This window comes from Delphinus delphis, chromosome 1 (assembly GCF_949987515.2).
Source record: "Delphinus delphis chromosome 1, mDelDel1.2, whole genome shotgun sequence".
Lineage (NCBI taxonomy): Eukaryota > Metazoa > Chordata > Mammalia > Artiodactyla > Delphinidae > Delphinus > Delphinus delphis.
Window position 1 is genome coordinate 152,208,853 of NC_082683.1, and position 25,921 is coordinate 152,234,773.

The following is a 25,921-nucleotide window of genomic DNA, read 5'->3' on the forward strand; positions in this document are numbered from 1 at the left end:
AACTATTGAATGTTAAATGTAATATCCATGGTAACCAGAAAGAAGATACCAATAGAATATACACAAAAGAAAATGAGAACGGAATTTAAAATTTTTACTACTAAAAAATCAACTAAACAGGACTGCAGGAAATTAGGGGGGAAAAAAACTATAACTCATAAAAACAAATAGCAAAATGGCAGAGGCAAGTCCCTTATTACCAGTAATTACTTTAAATGTAAATGGATTAAACTTTCCAGTTAAAAGACAAAGATTGGCAGACTGCATAAAAATACATGATCCAAAATATATGTTGCCTGCAAAAGACTCACTTTAGATCCCAAAACACAAATTGATTGAAAGTACAAGGATGGAAAGAGATATTCCATGCAAATAGTAATGAAAAGAGAGCAGGATTCGCTATATTAATATCAGATAAATAGACTTTAAACCGAAAAAGATTACAAGAGAGAAGGGAGATATCATATATTAATAAAAGGCACACTACAGTTCATAATAATTATGAACATTTAGGCACCTAATAACATACCAGCAAAATATATGAAGCAAAAACAGAATTGAAAGGAAAAATAGACAGCTCTACTATAATAGTTGGAGACTTGAATACCCCACTCTCAATAATGAATAGAACAATCAGACAGAAGATAAATTAGAAAACAGAGGACTTAAACAACACAATGAACCAATTACATCTAAGACATATACAGAACACTCTACCCAACAACTAGCATGCACATTCTTCTCAAGTGCACAAGGGCCATTTTACAAGACAGACTACACTTTAGACCTCGAATTAAGTCTCAATAGATTTAGAAAGATAAATGTCATACAAAGTTATCTTCTGTGACCACAAGAGGACAACGTTAGAAATCAATGAGAAGTAAAATTGGGAAATTTATAAATTGTGGAAATTAAACAACATACTCTTAAACAACCAATGAGTCAAAGAAGAAGTAACAAGGGAAATTAAACAACAGAGATAAATGAAAACAAAAACACAGCGTATCACAACTTGTGGGATGAAGTAAAAGCAGTATTAAGAGGAAAATGTATAGCTATAAAATGCTTACATTTAAAAAAAATCTGAAATCAACAACCTAAATTTACAACTTAAGGAACTAGAAAAAGGAACAAACTGAAACCAAAGCTAGCAGAAGAAAGGAAATAATACAGACTAGGGCAGAAATCAATGAAAAAGAGAACAGAAAAACAACGGAGAAAACTCAACGAAACCCAAAAGTTAGTTCTTTGAAAAGATCAACAAAATTGATACAACTTTAGCTAGATGAACTAAGAAAAAAAGACTCAAAATTACTAAAAACAGAAATGAAAGTGGGGACATTGCTACTGATTCTACAAAAATAGAAAGGATTATGAGAGTATTATGAACAACTATATGCCAACAAATTGAATAACCTAGATGAAATGGAAAAATTCCTAGAAACATAAAACCTACCAACATTAAATCATGAAGAAATAGAAAATCTGAATAGACCATAAAGGAGATAGAATCAGTAGTCAAAAATCTCTCAACAAAGAAAAGCTCTGGATCTGATGGCTTCATTGTTGAACTCCACCAAACATTTGAAGAACTAATATTAATCCTTCCCAAGCTTTTCCAAAAATGAAAAGGATAGGGAATTTTTCCTAGCTCATTCTATGAGGTCAGCATTACTCTGACACCAAAGCCAGACAAACACACTATAAGAAAACTACAGATCCAATATTCCTTATGAACAATGACATAAAAATCCTCAACAAAATACTAGCAAACCAAATTCAGAAGCATATTAAAAGGTTATATGCCATGACTAAGTGCTATTTATTCCTGGAATCCAAGGATGGTTCAACATACAAAAATTGATTAATGTAATGTAACACATTAACAGAATGAAAGGGGAGAAAAACCCACATGATCATTTCAGTTGATACAGAAAAGGCATGTGACAAAACTCAACAGCCTTTCATTACAAAAACACTCAACAAATTAGGAATAGGAGGAAACCATCTCAACATAATAAGAACCATACCTGAAAAACTCACAGCAAACATCATACTCAAAGTTTCAAAATGGATTAAAGACCTAAATGTAAGACTGGAAACCATAAAACTCCTAGAAGAAAACATAGACACAACACTCTTTGACATAAATCATAGCAATATCTTTTTGGACCTGTCTCTTAAGGCAGAAAAAGAAACAAAAGCAAAAATAAACAAATGCCTAATTAAGAGTTTTTGCAGAGCAAAGGAAACCATCAACAAAACAAAAAAACAACCTACTGAATGGGAGAAAGTATTTGCAAATGATATGACCAATAAGGGGTTCATATCCAAAATATATAAACAGCTCAGACAACTCAACATCAAAAAAACAAACAACCCAATTAAAAAATGAGCAGAAGACCTGAATAGATGTCTTTCCAAAGAGGACATAGAGATGGCTAACAGGCACATGAAAAGGTGCTCAGCATTGCTAATCATCAGAGAAATGCAAATCAAAACCACAATGAGGAACTTCCCTGGTGGTCCAGTGGGTAAGAATAATCCACACTCCCAACACAGGGGGCCCAGGTTCGATCCCTGGTTGGCGAACTAGATCCCACATGCATGCCACAACTACAAGTTCGCATGTTGCAACTAAGAAGGCTGCACACCACAAGTAAGAGCCCGTGTGCTGCAACTAAGAAGCCTGCATGCCGCAACTAATAGCCTGCATGCTGCAACTAAAGATCCCACATGCCACAACTAAACATGCTGCAACTAAGACCCAGCACAGCCTAAATAAATATTAAAAAAAAAAAACCCACAATGAGGTATTACCAATATCACCTCACACCTGTTAGAATGGCTAACAGCAAAAAGACCATAAATAATAAGAGTTGGCAAGGATGTGGAGAAAAGGGAATCCTTGTACAATGTTGGTGGAAATATAAATTGGTGCAGCCACTGTGGAAAACAGTTATGGAGGTTCCTCAAAAAAACTCAAAATAGGGCTTCCCTGCTGGCGCAGTGGTTGAGAGTCTGCCTGCCGATGCAGGGGACAAAGGTTCGTGCCCCGGTCTGGGAAGATCCCACATGGCACGGAGCGGCTGGGCCCATGAGCCACGGCCGCTGAGCCTGCACGTCTGGAGCCTGTGCTCCACAATGGGAAAGGCCACAAGAGTGAGAGGCCCGCGTACCAAAAAAAACAAAAAAAAAAAACAACAAAAAAACTAGAAATAACTCACAGACATAGAAAACAAATTTATGGTTACCAAAGGGGAAAAAGGGTTGGGGAGGGATAAATTAGGAGTTTGGGATTAGCAGGTACAAACTACTATATATAAAATAGATAAACAACAAGGTTCTATGGTATAGCACAGGGAACTACATTCAATATACTGTAATAAACCATAATGGAAAATAATATATATGAATAACTGAATCACTTTGTTGTACACCAGAAGTTAACACAACATTGTAAATCAACTATACTTGAATAACATTTTTTAAACTAATTAATTAAAAAGGAAACTAAAAATAGAACTACCATATGATCCAGCAATTCCACTCCAGGGTATACATCTGAAGAAAACGAAAACACTAATTCGAAGATACATGCACCCCAATGTTCATAGCAGCATTATTTGCAATAGCCAAGATATAGAAGCAAAATAAGTGTCCATTAACAGATGAATAGATAAAGACTTGGAGAGAATTATGCTAAGTGAAATAAGCCAGACACAGAAAGACAAAATACTGTATATTACTTACATGTAGAATCTAAAATGTAAAGCCAACTAGTGAATATAACAAAAAAGAAACAGACTCACAGATACAGAGAACAAAACTGGTTACCAGTGGTGAGAGGGAAGAGGGGAGGGACAGGATAGGGTAGGGGATTAAGAGGTACAAACTATTATGTATCAAATAAATAAGTTACAATATATATTATATAGCACAAGGAATACAGCCAATATTTTATAATAACTATAAATGGAGTATAACCTTCAAAAATTGTGAATCACTGTGCTGTGCACCTGAAACTTATATAATATTGTAAGCCAATATACCTCAATTAAAAAAAATGTGAAAGCCTTTCCTCTAAGATCAGGTATAACGCAAGGATGTCAACCTTCCTCACTTTTGTTCAACTTAGTACTGGTAGTTCTAACTAGAGCAATTAGACAAGAAAGAGAAATAAAAGGCATCTAATATGGAAAAGAAGAAGTAAAATTATCATCATTTACAGATATGATCTTTGATAGAGAAAACCCTAGTCTACAAAAAATTGTGACACTAAAATGTTAATTCAGCAAAGTAACAGAATATAAAGTCAACATACAAAAATCAGTTATATTTGTATCACTAATAATCACCAATAATAAACAATCTGAAAAGGAAATTACAAAAACAATTCCATTTACAATAACATCAAAAAGTATAAAATACTTAGGAATGAACTTATCTAAGGAGTTGAAACACTTGTACAATGAAAATTACAAATCATTGCTGAGAGAAATTAAAGAAGACATTAAAAAATGGAAATATCCCATGCTCATTTATTGGAAGACTTAGTATTGTCAGTACTACCCCACAGATGTCAAGACTACCCAAAGTGATCTACAGATTCCTAACAAATGTAATGCATTTCTTATCAAAATCCTGATATTTTTTCCAGGAATAGAAAAAAAACCCAAAACCCATCCTAAAACCAGGGACTCTGAATAACCAAAACAATCTTGAAAAGGAAGAACAAAGCTGAAAGACTCACTTCCTGATTTCAAAACATACTACAAAGCTCCAAATAGTGTGGTACTGGAATAAAAACAGATATATAGACCAATAGAATAGAGAGAGCCCAGAAATAAATCTTCACATGGTGAAATTATTTTTGACAAGGGTGCCACAACCATGCAACAGAGAAAGGACAGTCTTCAACAAGTGGTGCTGGGAAAACTGGATATTCACATGCAAAAGAAAATGAAGTTAAACTCTATCCAATACCATATACAATGAATCAAAGACTTAAATGTAGGACCTAAAACCATAAAACTCAGGAAAAAACACAGAATAAAAGCTACACAACACTGAATTTGGCAATAATTTCCTGGATATGACATGAAAGACACAGGCAACAAAAGAAAAAAATAGGCAAACTGGACTTCGTGAAAATTTAAACATTCTCTGCACTGAAAGACACCATCCAGAGTAAAAAGGCAACCCACAGAATGGGAGAAAATATTTGCCAATCATATATGTGATAAGGGATTAATATCTAGACTATATAGAGAATCCCTAAAACTCAAAAAGCAATTTGATTAAAAAATGGGCAAACACTTGAATAGATATTTCTCCAAAGATACACAAATGACAGATAAGCAAATGAAAAGATGCTAAGCATCAATAATCATTAGGGAAATGTAAATCAAAACCACAAAGTCAATTAATGTAAATTATTGCAGTATTGTAAGATAGAAAATTCATATAATCATTAATGAAAGCACTCTATAAAATTTAACATACATGCAGGATAAAAAGAAGGAAAAAGTATTGTACACTTACAATTTTGTTAAAGGGTAGATATCATGTTAAATGTATTTTCCACAATAAACATTTTAAAAAGAAAAAAAAAAACAACACAATGAGATACCACCTCACACCCATTAGGATGGCTACTATCAAAAAAACAAAACAACAGATGTTGCTGAGGATGTGGAGAATCTGGAACTGTTGCATGCTGTTGGTGAGAATGTAAAATGGTAGGGTTGCTGTGAAAAACAATATGGTGGTTCCTCAAAAAATCAAAGACAGATTTACCATATGACCCAGCAATTCCACTTCTGAGGATATACACTCAAAAGAATTGAAATCAGGGTCTCCAAGAGATATATGTACACCCATGTTCAGAACTTTATTTACAATAGCTAAAACATGGAAGCAACCCAAGTGTCTGTTGATGGCTGAATGGATAAGCAAAATGTGAGATATATATATACGCAATGGAATGTTCTTTAGCCTTTAAGGAAAGAAATTTTAACATATACTACAACATGGATAAACCTTGAGGACATTATGCTAAGTGAAATAGCCAGTTATAAAAAGACAAATACTGTGTGATTCCACTTAAATGAGGTACTTAAATCATAGACACAAAAAGTAGAATTGTGGGGGCTTCCCTGGTGGCGCAGTGGTTGAGAGTCCACCTGCTGATGGGTTCGTGCCCCGGTCCAGGAAGATCCCATGTGCCGCAGAGTGGCTGGGCCCGTGAGCCATGGCCACTGAGCCTGCACGTCCGGAGCCTCTGCTCCGCAGTGGGAGAGGCCACAACAGTGAGAGAGGGCTGCGTACCGCAAAAAAAAAGTAGAATTGTGATTGCCAGGGGTTGGTGGCAGGGTGGGGGAGATGAGAGGATTGTGGGAGTTATGAGCATAGGGTTTTAGTTTAACAAGATGAAGAGTTATGAAGATGGATGGTGACATTAAATATTGACCTGTACACTTAAAAATGGTTAATATAGAAAATTTATATGTATTTCACACAATAAAAATTTTTTTTTAAACCCATCAAGAGGTATTGAAACCTCAAATACTAACCTCTGGAAAAAGAACAGTAGAGATCCATAACCAAATTTTTGAAAATTTCCTTGCAATAGCCTGTCTTCAACAAGTCTATACAATTTCTTCACCTTCTTTTCTCTAGGCAAAGTTATAAGATCCCCAAACCCCAGGGTATGTATTTTCCAGGTTTCTTCCTCTTTCTAACCTACTTTTGTAATATATAATAAATATATAAAAATATATTTATATAGGTAAATATATATATTTACCTATATAAATGCTGGTAGTTTTTAAATACACAAACCCACTCATGGAAATATACCTCATGAAGTGCAAAAGAGATGCAAAAGGATGTTCACTGTGGCATAATTTATAGTAATGAAAAAGCTACATAAAGAAATATTTCATAAATTATGATTTGTCAACTCAGTGGAATGTTATGCACAAAGCCTGAAGGACAGCAGGAAACAGCTATTACAAGGAACCATCATTATGGGTGATAATTTAAAAATCCTTGAATGCCATAACAAACTGTTTTTAACAATGGAATCTATAGAAAAAGGAACCCTCTAGAGTTGAAACAAGGTAAAAAGACTGCAGCAGAAAGTACCTTTTCATTTCTTTAGCTGTCTGAAGGAAATTATGAAGAGGAGAAAAGGAAATGCCCTTATTGACCTTCCCTCCAGCCTTTCCTGCTGCTAATTCCTTGACACTCAACACTAGCCAACACTTTAAAAGGGAGCCTATACAGAAGTGGATTCAGCACTCAGGTTTCCTCTAAGAGGAGGTGGGAAGGTTACGTATGAAAAGATCTCAAGCTGAAGCCAAGAAAAGATCCACCTGGTAAAAAAAAAAACAAACAAACCCTCACGTCTCTTAAAAAAAAAAATGACCTGAAAAATTATTCCCAATCCAAAAGTTAAAAACTGATAAGACAGAAAAGATGGGACTTCCCAACCAGATATTCAGGTAGGTATATGTGAATCTTGTTACTGACTATCTAAAGCAAAGATAGCAACAATGTATTGAGGAATTTATAACACATCTAAAAGTATGACAGAGTATGAACAATGTGAGGAATAAGGTTCTAACGCCATACATGAAGCAGTAAAATACTATTGAAGGTAAACTATAATAAGTCAAATATGTATATTGTAATCCCTAGGGGAATCATGTAAAAAACTTTTTAAATGAGGTATAGCTAACAAGCCAATAGACAAATAAAATGGAATCATAATAAAAACAATCCAAAAGACAGAAAAATAGATAAAGGGCTTCCTGGTGGCGCAGCGGTTGAGTGTCCACCTGCCGATGCAGGGGACACGGGTTCGTGCCCCAGTCCGGGAAGATCCCACATGCCGCAGAGCGGCTGGACCCGTGAGCCATGGCCGCTAAGCCTGCGCGTCCGGAGCCTGTGCTCCGCAACGGGAGAGGCCACAACAGTGAGAGGCCCGCGTACCGCAAAAAAAAAAAAAAGAAGAAGAAATGGGACTAATAAAAAACAAGAAAGATGGATTCAAGAACTGTGAAGTATCTGAAATTTTACCCTACTTGCAAGCTAACAGGTTGGCCTGTCACAGTTTCATGGATGCTGGCAGAAGACATGAGGCATTTGAGTTACAGAAGGGCAGCTTATTATTCCTATCAATGGAAATACCCAGAGTATCAGTTTTTGTTTTTTCTACTGGTTCCCCAAATCTCAATTAGCACAGAGCAATGCAACTAGGGCCACATGACACTGACACATAGTGCTTTGTCAGGTTCAGAAAAACCGTGAACTTGGAGAACTAAATTTTTTATGTGGGCAGTAAGCATGCCTGCTCCTTGCTCTAGAAAGATACTATCTTCCAAGGCTGTTTGCTAAATAAACATCCTTGAAAAAAGACAGTCAGAAACAAAGGGCAGTCAGTACCTTGCTTGCAAGACACACAGAAATGCAAAAGACTTATGAAGCTCTGTCTCCCACTAGATGGCAGATTTATTTTTAAGTTTTTTGTTCTTTTTTGATTTTTAAATTTTTTATTTTATTTTTTTGGCCGTGCCATGAGGCATGCAGGATCTTAGTTCCCCGACCAGGGACTGATTCCATGTCCCCTGCATTGGGAGTGTGGAGTCTTAACCACTGGACCGCCAGTGAAGTCCCTAGAACACACATACTTTATAAGTGCATGTGGAATAGTCACCAAGACAGATCATGTGGGCTATCAAACAAACTTAACAAACTTAAAATAACTAAAATCATATAAAGTGTATTATCTGTACACACAGAAGTACACTAGAAATCAATAACAGAAAAATAACTGGAAAATCCCCAAATATTTGGAAATTGAACAACACACTTCTAAGTAACTCATGTATCAAAGAGGAATTTAAAAAGGAAACTGAAAAGATTTTGAGCTTAATAAAAATGCAATATATCAAAATTTCTGAGACATGATGAAATGCTTATATTAAAAATGTAACCAGGCTTCCCTGGTGGCTCAGTGGTTGAGAGTCCGCCTGCCAATGCAGGGGACATGCCCGAGTCTGGGAAGATCCCACATGCTGCAGAGCAGCTGGGCCCGTAAGCCATGGCTGCTGAGCCCGCGTGTCTGGAGCCTGTGCTCCGCAACGGGAGAGGCCACAACAGTGAGAGGCCCGCGTACCGCAAAAAAAAAAAAAAAAAAAGTAACCAATATTTTTATATCAATAATCTAAACTTCCACCTTAAAAAACTAGAAAATATCAAATTAAACCCAAAAGCAAGCAGACAAAAGAAAATAAAAAGCAGAAATTGATGAAATTGAAAATAGTAAAACATTACAGATTAATGAAATGAAAACCTGTTTCTTTAAGAAGTTCAATAAAAATGATAAATTTCTGACCAAGGAAAAAACTTTGACACAAATTACCAATATTAGGAATTAAAGAAAAAGTATCTCTATTGATCATACCAATATTAGGAATTAAAGAAAAGGTATCTCTACTGATCATACAGGCATTAAAATAAAATAAGAAACATTAGGAACAACTTTATGCCAGTTTGATAGTTCACATAAAATGGACAAATTCCTTTATAAAGTTTCCTCTCAAAACTCACTCAATAAATGTAGATAACCTGAATAGTCCTAGATCTATTAAAGTAATTGAATTAGTAGTAAAAAACCTTCTATCACAAAAACAAGCTGTAGAGATAGGTGAACTTAGGGGACAATGAGTTATTGGTTTTGAATACAGAGGCGTCCTAGGAGTCCTGGGGGATAAGACGAAGTCCTGAGAGATAGATAGACTGTAGAAAGCACTGAAAGTCAGGCTAAGGACTTCAACTTCCATTACACAGATGATGTCTTTCTTTTTCATGGTGTGCCCCAGACCACCCTCCGCATTTATGCCAGTGAATCTTTTTTTCTTTATTGGAGTATAGTTGATTTACAATGCTGTTAGTTTCTGCTGTACAGCAAAGTATGTCAGTTATACATATATCAGTACATATATCCACTCTTTTTTAGATTCTATTCCCATATAGGTCATTACAGAGCATTGAATAGAGTTCCCTACACTATACAGTAGGTTCTTATTAGTTATCTATTTTATACATAGTAGTGTGTATATGTCAATCCCAATCTCCGAATTTATCCCTCCCTCCCCTTTCCCCCTTGGAAACCGTAAGTTTGTTTTCTACATCTGTGACTCAGTTTGTTTTGTAAATAGGTTCATTTGTAGAATTTTTTTAGATGCCACATATAAGCAGTATCATATGTTATAGGATATCACTGTCATATTGTCATTGTCATATTGTCTTTGTCTGACTTACTTCACTCAATATGACAATCTCTAGGTCCATCCATGTCACTGCAAATGGCATTATTTTGTTCTTTTTTATTATGCCAGTTAATCTTTAGTATTTATATAGTGCCTTGTACTATTTTCTCTGTTGATTATATGTGTAAGAGTGCCCTAAGCAAGTCTGTAAATTCCTTAGGATAGGTCACATGATAAAGATTTCCAAGGGGGCAAAGTTACAGAAAACTTCCAACTCAGGTGGCTTCATAGGCAAAAATATACCAAACATTTAAGGACGTAATGATATGAATCCCATACAACTCTTCCAGAAAATAAAAGATGAGGAAACACTTCCCAACTTTTTGAAACTATTACCCTGATACTAAAACCAGATAAAAACACCACAAAAAACTACAGATCAACATCCCTCATAAGCACAGACACAAAAAACCTTAAACAAATAAGCAAACTGAATTTAACAATATATAAAATAGATAATACACCATGACTAAGTGGTGTTTATCTCAGAAATGCAAGGTTAGTTCAACATTGAAAACCAGTTAATGCAGGAACTTCCCTGGTGGTCCAGCGGTTAAAAATCTGCCTTCCAGTGCAGGGGACTCAGGTTCAATCCTTGGTCGGGGAACTAAGATCCCACATGCAGCGGGGCAACTAAGCCCACACGCTGCAACTACTGAGCCTGCGCATCACAACTAGAGAGAAGCCTGTGCACCGCAACAAAGAGCCTGAGCACTTCAACGAAAGATCCCGCGTGCCACAAATAAGACCTGACACAGCCGAAAATAAATAAATAAGTATTTTTTAAAAAAGAGAAAACCAGTTAATGCAATTTGCCTTATCAGACAATAACAGAAAAACCATGTGATCATCCCAATAGGTGCAGAAAAAAGTGGTGACAAAATTCAACACATATTCATGATAAAAAACGCTAAGCAAATTAGATTTGGAGGGAACTTAACCAACTAAAGGGACATGTACCAAAAACCTACAACTGTATCGTACTTGATAGTATGTTTTTTCATTAATGGTATACTTTCTTGCTAAGATCAGGAACAAGACAAAGATGTCTACTCCTACCACTCATACTAGAATGGCCCTAGCCATTGAAAAAAAGGCAAGAGAAAGAAATAAAAGGCTTAGTCTGGAAAGGAAGGAATAAAACTTTTTCTTTGAATTTTTATTTCTTGCATTTTTATTTGCAGGCAAAATGATCATGTATGTAGAAAATCCCAAGCAATCCACAAAAAAGAGACTAGTATTAATAATTGAGTTTAGAAGGGTCACAGGATACAAGGTCAACTTATAAAACTCAGCTGTACTTTATAATAGCATCAAAAAACATGAAATATTTAGGAAAGGATAAATCTAACAAAATGTGTGCAAGAATTTTATGCTGAAAACTGCAGAACACTGATGAGAGAAATAAAAGAAAACCTAAATAAGTGGAGAGATATCACGTTCATCAATGGAAGATGATAGTAAGATGTCAATTCTCCCCAAAACTATTTACATCATCAAGTAATCTCAACCAAAATCCCAGCAGATTTTTTTGTAGAAATCGACACGCTGATTCTGAAATCTATATGGAAAAGCTAAGGCCCTGGAACAAACTACTTTAAAAGAACAAAGCTGGCTGATTCCCACCACCTGATTTCAAAGCTTATTATAAAGCTGTAATAGTGAAGTCAATGTGGTATTGGTTAAAATACAGACCTACAGAGCAATGGAACAAAAGAGTCCCGAAAAAGTGACCCACACATACGGTCAACTGATTTTCAACAAAGGTGCTAAAGTAAATCAATGGAAAATGACAGTCTTTTGAACAAATGGTCCTGGAATATTGGTCATCCATCTGCCAAAAAAATGAACTCAATCTATACCTCACACTGTATTATAAAATTAACACAAAATGCATCATAGATCTAAAGGTGCACCTAAGATCTCTAGAAAAAAGCACCAGAAAAATCTTTGTCACCGTTGGTTTGGCAGAGAATCCTTATGACACAAAAAGCATAAACCATAAAAAAAATTTTTTTGATAAAGGAAAACCTTGAAAATTGAAAAAATGAAAAATTTGTGTTAAGACATTGCAGAGAAATGAAAAGATAGCCACAGACTGGGAAGAAATATTTGTAAAACCCCTCTCTGATAAGGAATTTTTTGTGCAGAATATATAAAGAACTCTCCAACACTAAAAGAGGAAAAGAGCCCAAATTTTAAAACAGCAAAAGGTTTGAAGAGACACTTCATCATAGATACAGAAGGCAAATAAGCACATGAAAAGACAGTCGGCCCTCCTCTGCATCTGAGGGTTCCACATCTGCAGAACAAAAATTTTCAGAAAAATAAAATTACATAAGTTTCAAAGTGCAAAACTTGAATTTGCCCCCACACCAGAAACTATTTACATAGCATTTACATTGTATTTACAACTATTTACATTGTATTAGGTATTATAAGTAATCTAGAGATGACAAAGTATATGGGGAGGATGTGCATAGGTTATATGCAAATACTACGCCACTTAATATGAGGGACTTAAGCATCTGCAGATTTTGGTATCCTGTGGGAGGAGGTGGGGGGCAGCCACCCAGAAACCAATCCCTCAAGGATACCAAAGAATGACTGTAGTACTCACAATTATTCAATATTAGGAAAATGCAAATTAAAACAATGAGATACCATTATATACCTGTTAGAATGGAGAAAATAAAATCTGACAATACCAATTGCTGGTGAGGATGCAGAGCAACTGGAACTCACATACATTGCTAATGGGAATGTAAAATGGTATAGCCACTTTCAAAAGTCTCACAGTCTCTTGTTAAACATACACTTATCATTTGACTGTCACACCACTCCCTTGCCAAAAACTGGAAACCCAAATGTCCATTAACTAGGTAATGGATGAACAAATTGTAGTATATCCATACAATGGAATACTTAGCAATAAAAAGGGAAAAAACCACTGATACAAGAAACATGTATGAATCTCAAAAGCATTATATGAAGGAAGTCAGACACAAAAGGCCATACATTGTATGATTCCACTTATATGACATTCTGGAAAAGGCAAAACTGTAAAGTCAGAAATCAGATCAGTAGTTGCCAAGGAGCTAGGGTGAATGAAGTGGATTGGCTGTGAAGAGCCTGAGGAAACCATTTTGGATCATGGAAATATCAATGTTATGTTTTGACTGTGGCAGAGGTTACATGACTATACATTTGTCAAATGTCATCAAAGTGCACACGTGTGAAGTGTGACTTTCAGTATCTGTAAATTATGCCTCAGTAAACTGAACCATGAAAAACAAAACGGATTCCCGAAGTTGTGATCTGTCTCGTTCTATGGGGAACAAGTTTACCTTTTCCCCACACATTCCTAAATAAATCTTTTAAACGACAGATCTATCCTCATTTGTAACGAGACAAATAATACTTCTTGAGCATTCCCGAGGCCTGATAGGTACTTTACATGTATTATCTCATGAAATTATTCCACCAGCCCTATGAAACTGAGGTTAAGAGGTTTGAATAATTCTAAAGTTGCTGTTTAAACCCGAGTATGCGGACTACCAAGGTCATTTTTCCCTCTGTACCTCGCTGCTTTCCCAATTCCCCAAAGACAAGGACTAAACTTTTTTTTTTTTTTAGTAAGTTTATTTATTTATTTATGGCTGAGTTGGGTCTTCGTTGCTGCGAGCAGGCTTCTCACTGTGGTGGCTTCTCTCGTTACGGAGCACGGGCTCTAGAGCACAGGCTCAGTAGTTGGGGCGCACGGGCTTAGTTGCTCTGTGGCATGTGGGATCTTCCTGGACCAGGGCTGGAACTCATGTCCCCTGCATTGGTAGGCGGATTCTTAACCACTGTGCCACCAGGGAAGCCCAGGGACTAAATTTTATATTCTTCACTATGTCTAACATATAACATGCAAATAAAAACTGGCACTGGTGAAAAACAACTTCCCAAACAGAGTACCTTATCAAGTGTAGGATCTAAAGAAAGATGCTTTTCTGGGGAAAATCCTCCCTTTCCCACTCTACTCCTACCATCTCTGGTTTAGTATCAGCCCATCAAAAGGAGGCACTCATTTATTTATTCTCCCTAGTTCCTCTCTGCAATTTCCCAGCCCTGCAAAACATCACAAACTCAGGTGGCTCTGGGGATGAGGCTAATCTGTTAATACTCCAGAGACAGCAATTTTTATGGACATAGAAATAGAATGATGATCCAAGATCATCTTTCTCAGGAATTATTTTCCTAACTAAGGAAGTTTACTGTTTTATTGAATAAAATCAGTCACATCACTTCATTTGTATTCCCTCCTACAGTCCAAGATTATCACTTCAATTGCCAACTTTCTTAACTATGGCATTTAACGAATCTTCATTAAACAACTAATCCCATCCCAAGTTTAAGAGGTACTGAAGACAAGTGGCCCCATTCTGACACCGTTCTCAGTTACAATGCTTTAATTGTAATCCAACCAGGAATTTTCTGCTATCACATAACAAGTTAGGTGGTAGGGAAGTTCCAGAGTTAATTCAGTGGTTCCAAAGTCATCAAAGGCCAAATTTTTTCCATTTTTCTATTCTGGCATCCTTAGGATGTTGGCAATTATTATTTCATAGTATCCTCACAATAAGCCTGTGAGTTTCATTAAAGCTGCTGCCTAACGGTTGCCCAGTATGAAGAAAACAATTTTCTCACATGTACTTTGGAAGGCAATTTAGAAGTACCTATATAATTTTTTTTTAATGTGTATATCCTTTGATCTAGCAATTCCACTTCTAAGAATTCATCTCAGAAAATGTTAAGTGGACAAAGACAGGCATGAAGACGTCCATTACAAAATTTTTTTTAATGGTAAAAAATGAGAAACAGCCTAAAATACCCATCAATAGGGTGTGATTACTTAAATTGAGAGACTCATATATAATGGAATACATCATAGCTGTTTAACATGGAACTATGTGCAAGTTTTGTTATAACAGCAGAACTGCAAAGAGTATGTGTGTAGAAATAAATAAAAATACCTATGACACTAAAAAGGCAGCAGGGGATTCCTGGCGGTCCAGTGGTTAGGACTCTGCACTTTCTCTGCCAAGGGCCTGGGTTCCATCCCTGGTCGGGGAACTAAGATCCCACAAGTTGCAGCAAGGCCAAAAAAAAAAAGGCAACAAAAGCAAAAACAGATAAACTGGATTACATCATAATTAAAAAATTCCGTGTATCAAAAGACAATGAACAGAATGAAAAGGCAACCATAGAATGGGAGAAAATATTTGCAAATCATTTATTTAAGCCAGAATATGTAAAGAATTCCCTCAAATTAACAACAACAAAAAAAACTGTTTAAAAATAGGCAGAGGACTTGAATAGACATTTCTCCAAAGAAGACAAGCTAATGACCAATAACATATGAAAAGATGCTCAACATCACTAATCATTATGGAAATACAAATCAAAACCACAACCTCACAACCATCAGGATGACTGCTATCAAAAACAGAAGTTTTACCTCTCCGAAGAATCGACAAGACGGCAGAAATGGAGCAGAAGCAGCAGACCTTCGGCAATTTCACCTACAGCAGCGTAGGCCTTGTAGGACGTGTCCTACAAGCAGCTGGTACAGCTGTACAGCACCCAGCTACTGCTGAACCAGGACTGCCAAGGAAGCACACCCTGCTAAAGCGCCAGTGCAAGGCCAAGAAGGAGGCACTGCCCAAGGAGCCACCTGAGGTGGCAAAGATGCACCTGGAGGACATCATCATCCTGCCTGAGATGATGGGCAGCATGGTGGGCGTCTACAAGGTCAAGGCCTTCAACCAGGTGGAATCAAGCCTGAGTTCTCAATCACCTACACAGCCAGGTTGGCATCGGGGTCACTCCTCTGGCTTCACCCCCTTCAAGTAGCCTGCTCGGCCAATAAAGTCACAGACTTCTCTTAAAAAAAAAAAAAGAAGTTGTTTTGCCAAGGATGTGAAGAAACTGCAACCTTTATGCACTGTTGATGAGAAAGTAAAATGGTGAAGCCGCTGTGGAAAACAGTAGGATGGTTACTCAAAAATCTTCAGAGAACATACTCAAAAGAACTGAAAGCAGGGTCTCGAAGATTCACAGCAGCATTATTTACAAAAGTCAAAATAGTGGAAGCAACCCAAATGTCTATCGACAGTTAAATGTATAAACAAAATGTGGTATATATACATGCAATGTTATTCAGCCTTAGAAAGGAAGGAAATCCTGACACATTCTACAACATGGATGAAATTTGAGGACATTATGCTAAGTGAAGTAAGTCAGTCACAAAAAGACAAATATTGTATGATTCCACTTATATGAGGTGCCTAATCAAACTCAGAAACAAAAAATCAAATCCAAGGGCTGAAAGGAGGGATGGTTAAGTTGTTGTTTAATAGGTACAGTTTGTTTTTTGCAAGATAAAAAAGTTCTAAATATTGGTTGCATAACAATGTGAATATACTTAACACTACTGAGCTGTACACTTTAAAATGGTGAAGATAGGGACTTCCCTGGCGGTCCAGGGGAGTTAAGGACTCCACGCTTCCATTTCAGGGGGCAGAGGTTCCCTGGTTGGGGAACTGAGATCCCGCAAGACGTGAAGCACAGCCAAAAAAAATAAAATAAATAAACAAGATGGTTAAGATAGTAAATATTATGTGTATTTTACCAAAATTTTACCTAAAAGAAATTTTAAAGTAATACCAAAATGAGAATCAAACCAAGCTATACATATCTGTAAAGAGTTCAGAAAGCACCTAACTGTTAACAGTGGTTATTTATGGAGAACACTGATAGGAAAAGAAGGAACTTCTGTTTTCTGCTCTGTATATTTCTGTATAGTTTACATTTGATCATAAACATGTATTAAGTTAATGCTTTTAATATTTAAAAATTCCACTGGATATAACTTTTAAATTAAAATTAAATTCTAAGTAGTAACAGACTTAAGTTCTCATGTCACCTTAAGTTTTACCAAGCATCCCCTCAAAAAAGCATGCCACGAGTATGTGGTTATGATCAGTTCTAATACAAATAATTAATTAGGGAAAAGATCCTGTGTCATCCAGTTAACATGAGATGGTGCTATTAGGTTTTCCCCAGAAAATGCCCGTGACACTTCCTGGCTAATAATGCCTTAATCCAAATTAGACAGAGATCCACTCTCTAGTCTTGAAATTGACAAATGTGATACAATAATATTTGGTGCCTGCATATACAAAATTCTAGCATTTTCAAACTATTCTTATCCTTCTTTCTCCCTACTTACTACTTACAGAACACCAGGCCCAAATCAGTACTTACTTTTTCAGAGGCTGATTCTCCTCCCACCCCTCACTTCAATAATGTTACAAGAGAGTTCGTGGGTGGTTAGCAAGACCCCCTTCGGAAACCAACAGCCATTCCAGAAAAATAACCGCTCACATACCAAGGGCTGCCAACAAGAGCAGCTTCCCAGCAGCATGTTTTAATAACCTTAATGAAGCAGACAGCAACTCCCTCTGTAATACAAATTCTGCTTGGAAGAAAAGATCTCCAGATTGTGGAAAAGTACAACTTAAAAAGTAAACACCACAGGCTCCAGTACAGCAGGAAAGCAAGCAGAGATTTCTAAATACAGAGCTCAATTTTAAGAGTTCACTGTACCTTATTTCTCACTATCACCACTTGCTCTGTCAAAAATAGACCTTTCCATGTCTTGATCCATTCAGGATAAGCCACAGCAGGCACAGCTTTGCTTACATAGGGCAGCCAGGTCAGAAAGGCCATACAGGGAACTGGAAAAAGCAGCCAGCAGGTTTTCTTAGGGATTATACTGCTCCAGTTTTTATCCTGCTTCCCAGCTATTTTGGTGCCAAGAAAGCTGCAGGGAGGTCTTTGCTCTGCTCTCAAAAAGCTTTTCACCAGAAAGGCTGAAGCAGTCTCAGGACTGCAACTCCCTCTGCTGCCCAATGTTTTCTTTGCATGCTGTAGCAGGTTCAATTGAATTTCAAACTCAAATATGTTAAAAGAGCTAAAGCAGCCCTTTATTTCAAAATATGACCAAAAAGGCACAAGTTCAAATGGAGTGGAACAGCTAGAATGCCAAGTTCTAAGCTAGACTGATTTCTACACTTACCGACAAATCTCCTCTGTCTCATGAAGTGATTCTTTTACTCAGTTTAAAGAAAAGTTCTGGGCTTCCCTGGTGGTGCAGTGGTTGAGTCCGCCTGCCGATGCAGGGGACACGGGTTCGTGCCCCGGTCCGGGAAGATCCCACATGCCGCGGAGCATTTGTGCCCATGAGCCATGGCCGCTGAGCCTGCGCATCTGGAGCCTGTGCTCCGCAACAGGAGAGGCCACAACAGTGAGAGGCCCGCGTACAGCAAAAAAAAAAAAAAAAAAAAAAAAAAAAAAAAAAAAAAGGAAAGTTCTGTATCTCCCTCATAGGCACTTGGAAAAGCAGGAACTGGACTTTTTGATTCTTCCTTACCTACCCTTAATAATACTGCCCATTACCAGAATTTAAGGTAGGCCTTATTCATCTTTCAAGATTCAACTTAAATAACACTTAGCATGTGGTATTAAAGCTATGTTTATCAGCCTGTTTCACTGTATATATTCAACTAATAGCAGATGCTCTATAACCATTTAACAGAATTCTAACTAGAACAACCTTAAGATATTGGGGCAAGAGAGAACTGACCACATAATTTAATTAGGAAATAAGCAATTACTGGAGGAGGAACCAAAATTCTTGGAGATAAGAATAGGAGAGGTGTTTCCCCAACTAACATACTATTGTTCTGCCTAACAACAACTTACCAGTGTTGCCTGTGGGTCTTTTTCAGGTTACCAATCTCACAGTCTCCCTCCAGTTAACAGAGCTCCTTTTTAACAAACTTTCATTCTTTGCCTATACCCAAATACTTCTCACATTCTGATCTTAGTGATAAAAGAATTCACAAAGGCCTTACACAATAACTCTAAGAGAGTGCTAAGCAAAAACTGAGCTACTATAATGTCCCCAACCTATTGTGGTTAGAAACCCTTGTGTCCCAGCATTCAGAATTAGAACTGATGATATTGGCACCATAATCTTTACTTTTGTGAACACTCCCCTTCTCCACCACCCAGTATCAGAAGATTACATGTCAGGCAGAATTCCTACTCTTTGCCTTAAGAATCTACAGATCCCAGTTCTGTGAAAAGCAAATGCCCAGGACAAGTGCCATCTTCAGAAAACCTTAAAATAAATACTAACAGCTAATGGTGCCATTGTGTAAAAACTCTCTACAACTGGATAAAAGAAAACAATGTAAATATTTTAATAAAAACAATCCCACAGCATTTATTGTCATCTGGTAATAACATAAAGGTGAGCAAAACAATATGAATAAATGCTTTAAAACTACACTTCTAACAAAGCACACCTAAAAAAACTGTATTGCCTTCTCAACAATTTCTCACTTCATTGATCATTTCTAGTTGGAGACACTTTGGAGCAGAGTAATGTTATCTCCTTTTAGCATGATCCGACCTGCAACACAAAATTAAAAAAAAAAAAAAAAGCTATTAATAGCCACTCAGACTACTTTGTAACCACCTTTTAGCCTCAGAATTTCATATCATTCTTGAGTGATTTTGAAAATGCTTTCTCTCTTGAGAAGGTATGTGACATTTTCCAATATTCATATATTGAAAGGTTGTGCATATCAGACCATGTGCACTTTTCCAACAATAACATAATGAAGGTAGAGAAATGTTATTTTACAAAAAGTAGTTTCTGTAGACTAAGTCAACTACCCCAACATTTCCTAATGCTCCGAGTTTGCAGAAGTTGAGAAATTGGTTTTTTTTAGGAAATGCAGCATATTTACTATAATCCCTTTCTTACAGTTTTTTTTTTTAAACATCTTTATTGGAGTATAATTGCTTTACAATGGTGTGTTAGTTTCTGCTTTATAACAAAGTGAATCAGTTATACATATACATATGTTCCCATATCTCTTCTACAATTCTTAATATAATAGATTTCATCCTGTGGTACACAAATTTGTTTAAGTTTTACCTAACATTTTCTAAACTTATTTGAGCAGAGAATACTTTTTTCCTGAGAAATATCTATAAATATCTTCAGGAACACTGGTGTTCAGTAAAACAGTTTGAGAAATGCTAATCAACACCAATAGCAATTAAATTGTTTCACTTTCCCAGGCTTCTACAACAGGTAATATTAATCTGTTCTACAGGGTGGATATTACCATGGGAAATCAACATTTTGCAAATAATTTATAAATAACATCAATAAGGTTAGCTTGGCATTCCTGGCAAGACATGTTTAAATTCGAAAAATCCAGGCTTTCACAAAAATAGCCTAAGCAGGAAAAAGCAAAGCAAAACATTATACCACTCCTTAGAATCTACTTTCCACAGAGCTAGTATAGGCTCAAGAGAATCCTCAAGGACTGGAAGAAAGAGGCACCTGAAACCCACCACTGATAAAAATACTAGTGAGCTCTGAAGTGGGGCATTAAACAATTAAAGACAAAATGTCTAAATAAACCTCAAGTTAATGGAGTTTTAACAGAAATGATTCAGTAGGTCTTGATGAAGCCATGAATCCTAAAGAACATGGGTTAATAAACTGCCTTCACTGTTCAAATATTTTAAAATTTCTACTACGTGGCATGCACTGAGTTAGGCACTGAGCATATTAGGGAGCAAAAAAGACAGGACTCATGCACTAATGGAGCATGTGGTCCAGTGGCAGAGACATTAATAATCCCAGTAATGAATATTTTACTACAAACTCAGCACAGCACACCCTCCATCAATCCCCACCCCAAGCAAAACCAAACCAAACCCTGGCAGGAAGTGACATTTGGTCTGAGTCCCAAGAAACAGGTAACAGCATGTACAAAGATTTATGATGGGACAAATGTACAGATTCCAAGAATTGAAAGAAGTGTGGGTGAAGCTCAGAATATGAAGTGCAAAGTGATACAAAATGAGCAGAGGGAGGTAAGGCCAGATCATGAAGGACGCTGAAGGATACATTAAAGATTTCCTTATCCTATGAGCAATAAGAAGCCATTGAAGGCTTTCTAGCAAAGAGATAACAAGTTCAGATTGGTGTTTTAAATAAAAGATGACAGGAGCCTGCAGAGCAAACTGGAGGGAGCTGAGGTAGTTGCAGAGAAATTTATTAGCAAACTGAATAGAACTGGTGCCATTCAGCATGGCAGGGAACACTAAAACTGCTCTAAACAGTGTATGAGGGGTTGGAACTGAGTTTGATTTCTGATATGCTAACTTTGAGGAGCCTTTGAGACATCCAAGTAGAAATGTTGAATAGGCTCAGAGAGGTCTAGAGCTACAAATGTAAATTTGGAAGTCAACATATAAATGTAATTTAAGGTGCAGTCTTGAGTGCCTAGGAAAATAATACTGAGTGACAGAAGGACGTAGAACCAAGACTTGAGCAACTCAAACAGTTAATGGCTGGGTCCTAAAGAATGAATATATAAAAGTCTGAAAAAGGAACAACTAGTAATGAAGAGCAAAAACCTGACTATAGTACCACAGAGCCAAATGCTGCTTAGAGCGCAACAAAATGAGGACCATTCGATTTAACACCATTAGTCTTTGGTAACCTTTGTGAGAGCTCTCTGAGTGGAGAGACAAAAGCAAAAACGGAGTGGGGTAAAGAATAAGTGGCAAAGGATGATTTCAAGAGTATATTTCTCTCCCAAATAATAACTTCTCAAATGCAAACTAAATTTAAATGTGAAATGAGTTGCAATTCAATTCTGTAAGTGAATAAAAATTTCTACAATTCTTTAAGGCCATCTATAGTCTTACCCAGTTGTTTTCTTGACTTTGTTTTAGAATGAATTTCTTCTGCATCATCTAATACGAGGTTCATATACTCATCAAAACCCTAGAAAAATAAGCCAATTGACTGTCATCTTCACATAAGATCATATCCAAACCATTCTAAATGAAAATGGCTATATATAGAGATGCTAACTTCAGAAACTCACCTCTCCACTGATCTTTTAGCTGAAACACCACCTCCCCGTCCTAAGCCTTGTTTTTTGTTTTTTTTTTTTTTTTGGCCATGCTGCACGGCTTGCAGGATCTCAATTCCCCGACCAGGGACTGAACCCGGGCCATGGCAGTGAAAGCTCAGAACCCTAACCATTAGGCCACCAGGAAACTCCCTAAGCCTCTTTTTAAATAAAGGAAGATGGAATGTACTTCACATTACTTCTGGAACCTTTGGGACTTAAGATTTCATTAACTATGCCAAAGAGCCATTTCCCTTATCTTTTATAATGTGCTCAATATAGTGTGTGTACATATATGAATTAACTCTTCCCATGTTCCCCACAAGACACTACCACCACCAACCACCGTGCTTGTTTTCTAACTAGTAAACAGGGAAGGGGAGATTATTGATAGAATCTACACTGTCTAAAAGAAATACCAGAGTCGTAGCATAACACTTCCATCCATATCTTCCTTTTTAAAAACATTATTTAGGCTATTCTGCCATCGTGGACATCTTATTTAACTAACCCCACCCAGTTCTATTCAGGTATCACCTAACCCAGAACTAATACTCCATTAATCCCATCTCCCCGGCCCCATTTTATTTCTTTTGACCCCTCCTTTAAGGACCAATACTGTTGTTTAAATAATTTTCCCTCTCTTTTATGAATTACATAATCCCTATCAAGCAGAACAATGAGACAAGGACAGTGGGTCCTGAAGAACTTTCCGTGGGTTGGGTCTTTGACTTTTTGTATATTGCTCTGCTATCTTTTGGTAAGTCTTTTTCTATAAACAAACTGCTCTGAGATAAAGTATCTTGGGTACTCACAATGATACAGCCCTCTATCCGCATATTCACTTGCTCATAAAGCCACACCTGAATCCGAGATCTCTGAAATAATCAACAAAAATAGAAATGTTAAGAAATAAGTAAATAAAATCCAACCACTTTGGTCAAACAACAGACAACCATGGCTCCTAAAAAAACCTTAACAAATAAAAGCCAAGACTAGTTACTTATCAAGAAACATTCTCATTTAATAAATGCTATATTGGAACTAAGTTAATAATTTTCCTGTGAACTTAGAACTCAATCATATTTCCACTGCTTCTAGTCTCTATACATTTAAAGTGAAAATTTGTGACAGGATAGCATTTAAAAGGGCTTCTTTCTTATCTCCTATAGCAAAATCCAGCTCCAAGACAGTTTTCTCTAGGTACTCAGTTCTCCATGTCTCACACCTAATAACCAGGAGGGGGACTCTCAATTCCTGTGATTAAAAATTACAAGAGCTTGAAATTAATCTGTTTTTCAATTGTGTTGTCACACACTAAAGTTTGTCAGAACAACAGGAGCCACATTTTCTTTCAGAGATAACTTAAATACTCCGCCTTGTCAAGTCAAATTTTGAGTTGCTAAAACTCCCCTCAAAGGAAAGAAGGCTGCCACTAAATCCTCTGAACCTATCCTTCCTGTCTTCCTTTTTTTGGGTCTTTTCTATAAATATGTGTCCCCCACCCCGCAAAGTGCTAAACACACCACTTTATGACCTAGTTTAAAGCCGACTGAATTTTTCTTCCAGTGTCTCATCCTAAAGGGAAGGGGGAAAGGTTCCAATGTTCTGGCCATACCCACTGCAACAAAAGTACCCAATTACCACTGTCATGTCAACCAATAATTACTTTTTGAAATTAGTAATTTTGGTCTTGTAGAGTAATTACGACACAATTCTTTGCATGCTTGGAGTTGGCATGGTTACACACCATTTTAACACATTAGAGCTTTCCCAGCACTCCTTCCCCTCAAATACCCTCACAATCTCCAGTTTCATCTACATTTAACTCTAGAACAATGATCAGAAAGGATGAAACAAACAGCCAAATAAATTCACCTTTAACTTAAAAAGTAATTATGAAACAGTTAACAACAAACAACTTACATTTTGCAAGTATCTGAAGATGAGATTCTGCAGCAGTAGTTAAGGAAAAAATACACGCATAGCATAGACTCTGCTTCCTGGAACTGGTCAACCCTACCCCCATCTCACTTTTCTGAACGCGACGTCTGTGCCTATGCAAAGTGCCCAACTAGGCACCCATTTGGGGCTCCCTAAACACTGTAAACGAATCCCCTCCCACTCTCATTCTCCTGGAGTTTCTTCGGCGCCGACATCTTCCTCAGGCACGAGACCGGTAACTCCCGCTTTCACTGAGTACTTAACTAAGGTTGTCTTCCAACAGCTCACCCCCGCCATTCTTGCATTTCCCACCGCAGAGGTCTGCCAAGCCCACCTCCCACCTGTAATTGCTTCTTCAACTACCCGCGCTTTCTCCCAGTCTCGGCCGCCCCAGGGGCTCATGGGATGAGGGGCCGGACTCCGCTCCCTCTGGCCTGCTCCGTCTGCTCCTTCGCCCCCCATTTCCTGACCCGAACCTCCTCCTTCTCACATCCCGAGTAGGATACGATTGGCTGCACCATCACCTTCTGCACCTTCTGGCCCTGGCCTCGGTACGCCATGGTGGAAGCTCACAAAGACCACACTATCCCGCACACTACCTCAAAAAGCAACTTCCGGAATAAAGAGCCGGAAGCGGAAGTGCATGGTGCTCGCGGGGCGACCTGGGAGGCTCCTGGGAAATACCTCTCTAGCCACGGGCTCCGCTTATCTCGGTGCTTTGTAGCAACTGCGGCGACTGCATTTTGGAACGTGGGTTAGTCCTACAGCGTCGCCTGAAGGGAGGCTGGAGGTGGAGCCTAGCGGCTTCGGTTGTGCCTCGGCTGCCGGGAGGCGGTGCACAGCGCTTGGCCATCGCGACTTCGTTTTCTGAGTCGGCTTTAAGAGCCAGATCGTCCCCTTGCGTACCTCTGTCTGTGAAATAGGTTGGTTTAGTGCTTTTTCTAAGGCCTGTTTCCCTGGAATTTAGGCTTGATAGCAGCGTTGTGGTGGACAGGGTAGGGCCGCAAGAAGCCCAAACTCAGGGCTCCCACAGCTGACACTTTCGGCCACAGACAATCCGAATTCACTAGCCAGATGCTCTGGTTTGCTCCAGTAACCGATTCAACTCTCATCAACTTTGTGAGGAGTTAATTGTAAGGTGGCAACAGAAGATCTATGTAGCATGAAAACCCTGAAGTCTGATTTCTGGCTTCAAATCTGGCACTGTTATAGTGTGTGACCAAGAATAAGTTATTCAGCCTTGGACTTCACTGGTGGCGCAGTGGTTGAGAATCCGCCTGCCAATGCAGGGGACACGGGTTCGAGCCCTGGCCCGGGAAGATCCCACATCCTGCGGAACAACTAAGCCCGTGTGCCACAACTACTGAGCCTGCGCTCTAGAGCCTGCAAGCCACAACTACTGAGTCTGCGTGCTGCAACTACTGAAGCCCGCGAGCCTAGAGCCCCGGCTCTGCAACAGGAGAAGCCACCGCAGTGAGAAGCCCGCGCACCGCAATGGAGAGCAGCCCCTGCTCGCCACAACCAGAGAAAGCCCACGTACGGCAATGAAGACCCAACGCAGCCAAAAATAAAATAAAT

At 37.9% G+C, this 25,921-nt stretch overlaps 2 protein-coding genes across 3 annotated transcripts; one reads left to right on the top strand and one right to left on the bottom strand.

The window, feature by feature from the left end:
* The first annotated feature begins 15,643 nt into the window (after nucleotides 1-15,643).
* LOC132424578 (small ribosomal subunit protein uS19-like) lies at nucleotides 15,644-16,331 on the top strand. The gene has a single exon (XM_060010379.1). The coding sequence runs from the start codon at nucleotides 15,873-15,875 to the stop codon at nucleotides 16,236-16,238; it is 366 nt and encodes a 121-aa protein (XP_059866362.1). The 5' UTR covers nucleotides 15,644-15,872; the 3' UTR covers nucleotides 16,239-16,331.
* Nucleotides 16,332-19,210: 2,879 nt separating this feature from the next.
* SNRPE (small nuclear ribonucleoprotein polypeptide E) lies at nucleotides 19,211-24,973 on the bottom strand. 2 transcript variants are annotated; one of them, XM_060010391.1, is made up of 5 exons: nucleotides 24,850-24,973; nucleotides 24,326-24,352; nucleotides 23,215-23,277; nucleotides 22,191-22,269; nucleotides 19,211-19,866 (listed from the first exon to the last, which is right to left on the bottom strand). In XM_060010391.1, exons 1-5 carry the CDS (start codon nucleotides 24,901-24,903, stop codon nucleotides 19,811-19,813), a joined length of 279 nt encoding a protein of 92 aa, XP_059866374.1. In that variant the 5' UTR covers nucleotides 24,904-24,973; the 3' UTR covers nucleotides 19,211-19,810. The 2 variants fall into 2 exon arrangements, with proteins under 2 accessions (XP_059866374.1, XP_059866383.1); XM_060010400.1 differs by lacking the exon at nucleotides 24,326-24,352 and having other exon boundaries at nucleotides 19,631-19,866; nucleotides 24,868-24,918.
* Nucleotides 24,974-25,921: the final 948 nt, after the last annotated feature.

Coding starts and splice junctions, on each gene's coding strand:
- SNRPE (XM_060010391.1), bottom strand. CDS start 24,903: ATGGCGTACCGAGGCCAGGGCCAGAAGGTGCAGAAGGTGATGGTGCAG. Junction 23,278..24,325: donor TCTTCAGATACTTGCAAAAT/GTAAGTTGTTTG, acceptor TGATTATTTCAG/AGATCTCGGATTCAGGTGTG. Junction 22,270..23,214: donor GGATAGAGGGCTGTATCATT/GTGAGTACCCAA, acceptor TTATTTTTCTAG/GGTTTTGATGAGTATATGAA.
- LOC132424578 (XM_060010379.1), top strand. CDS start 15,873: ATGGAGCAGAAGCAGCAGACCTTCGGCAATTTCACCTACAGCAGCGTA.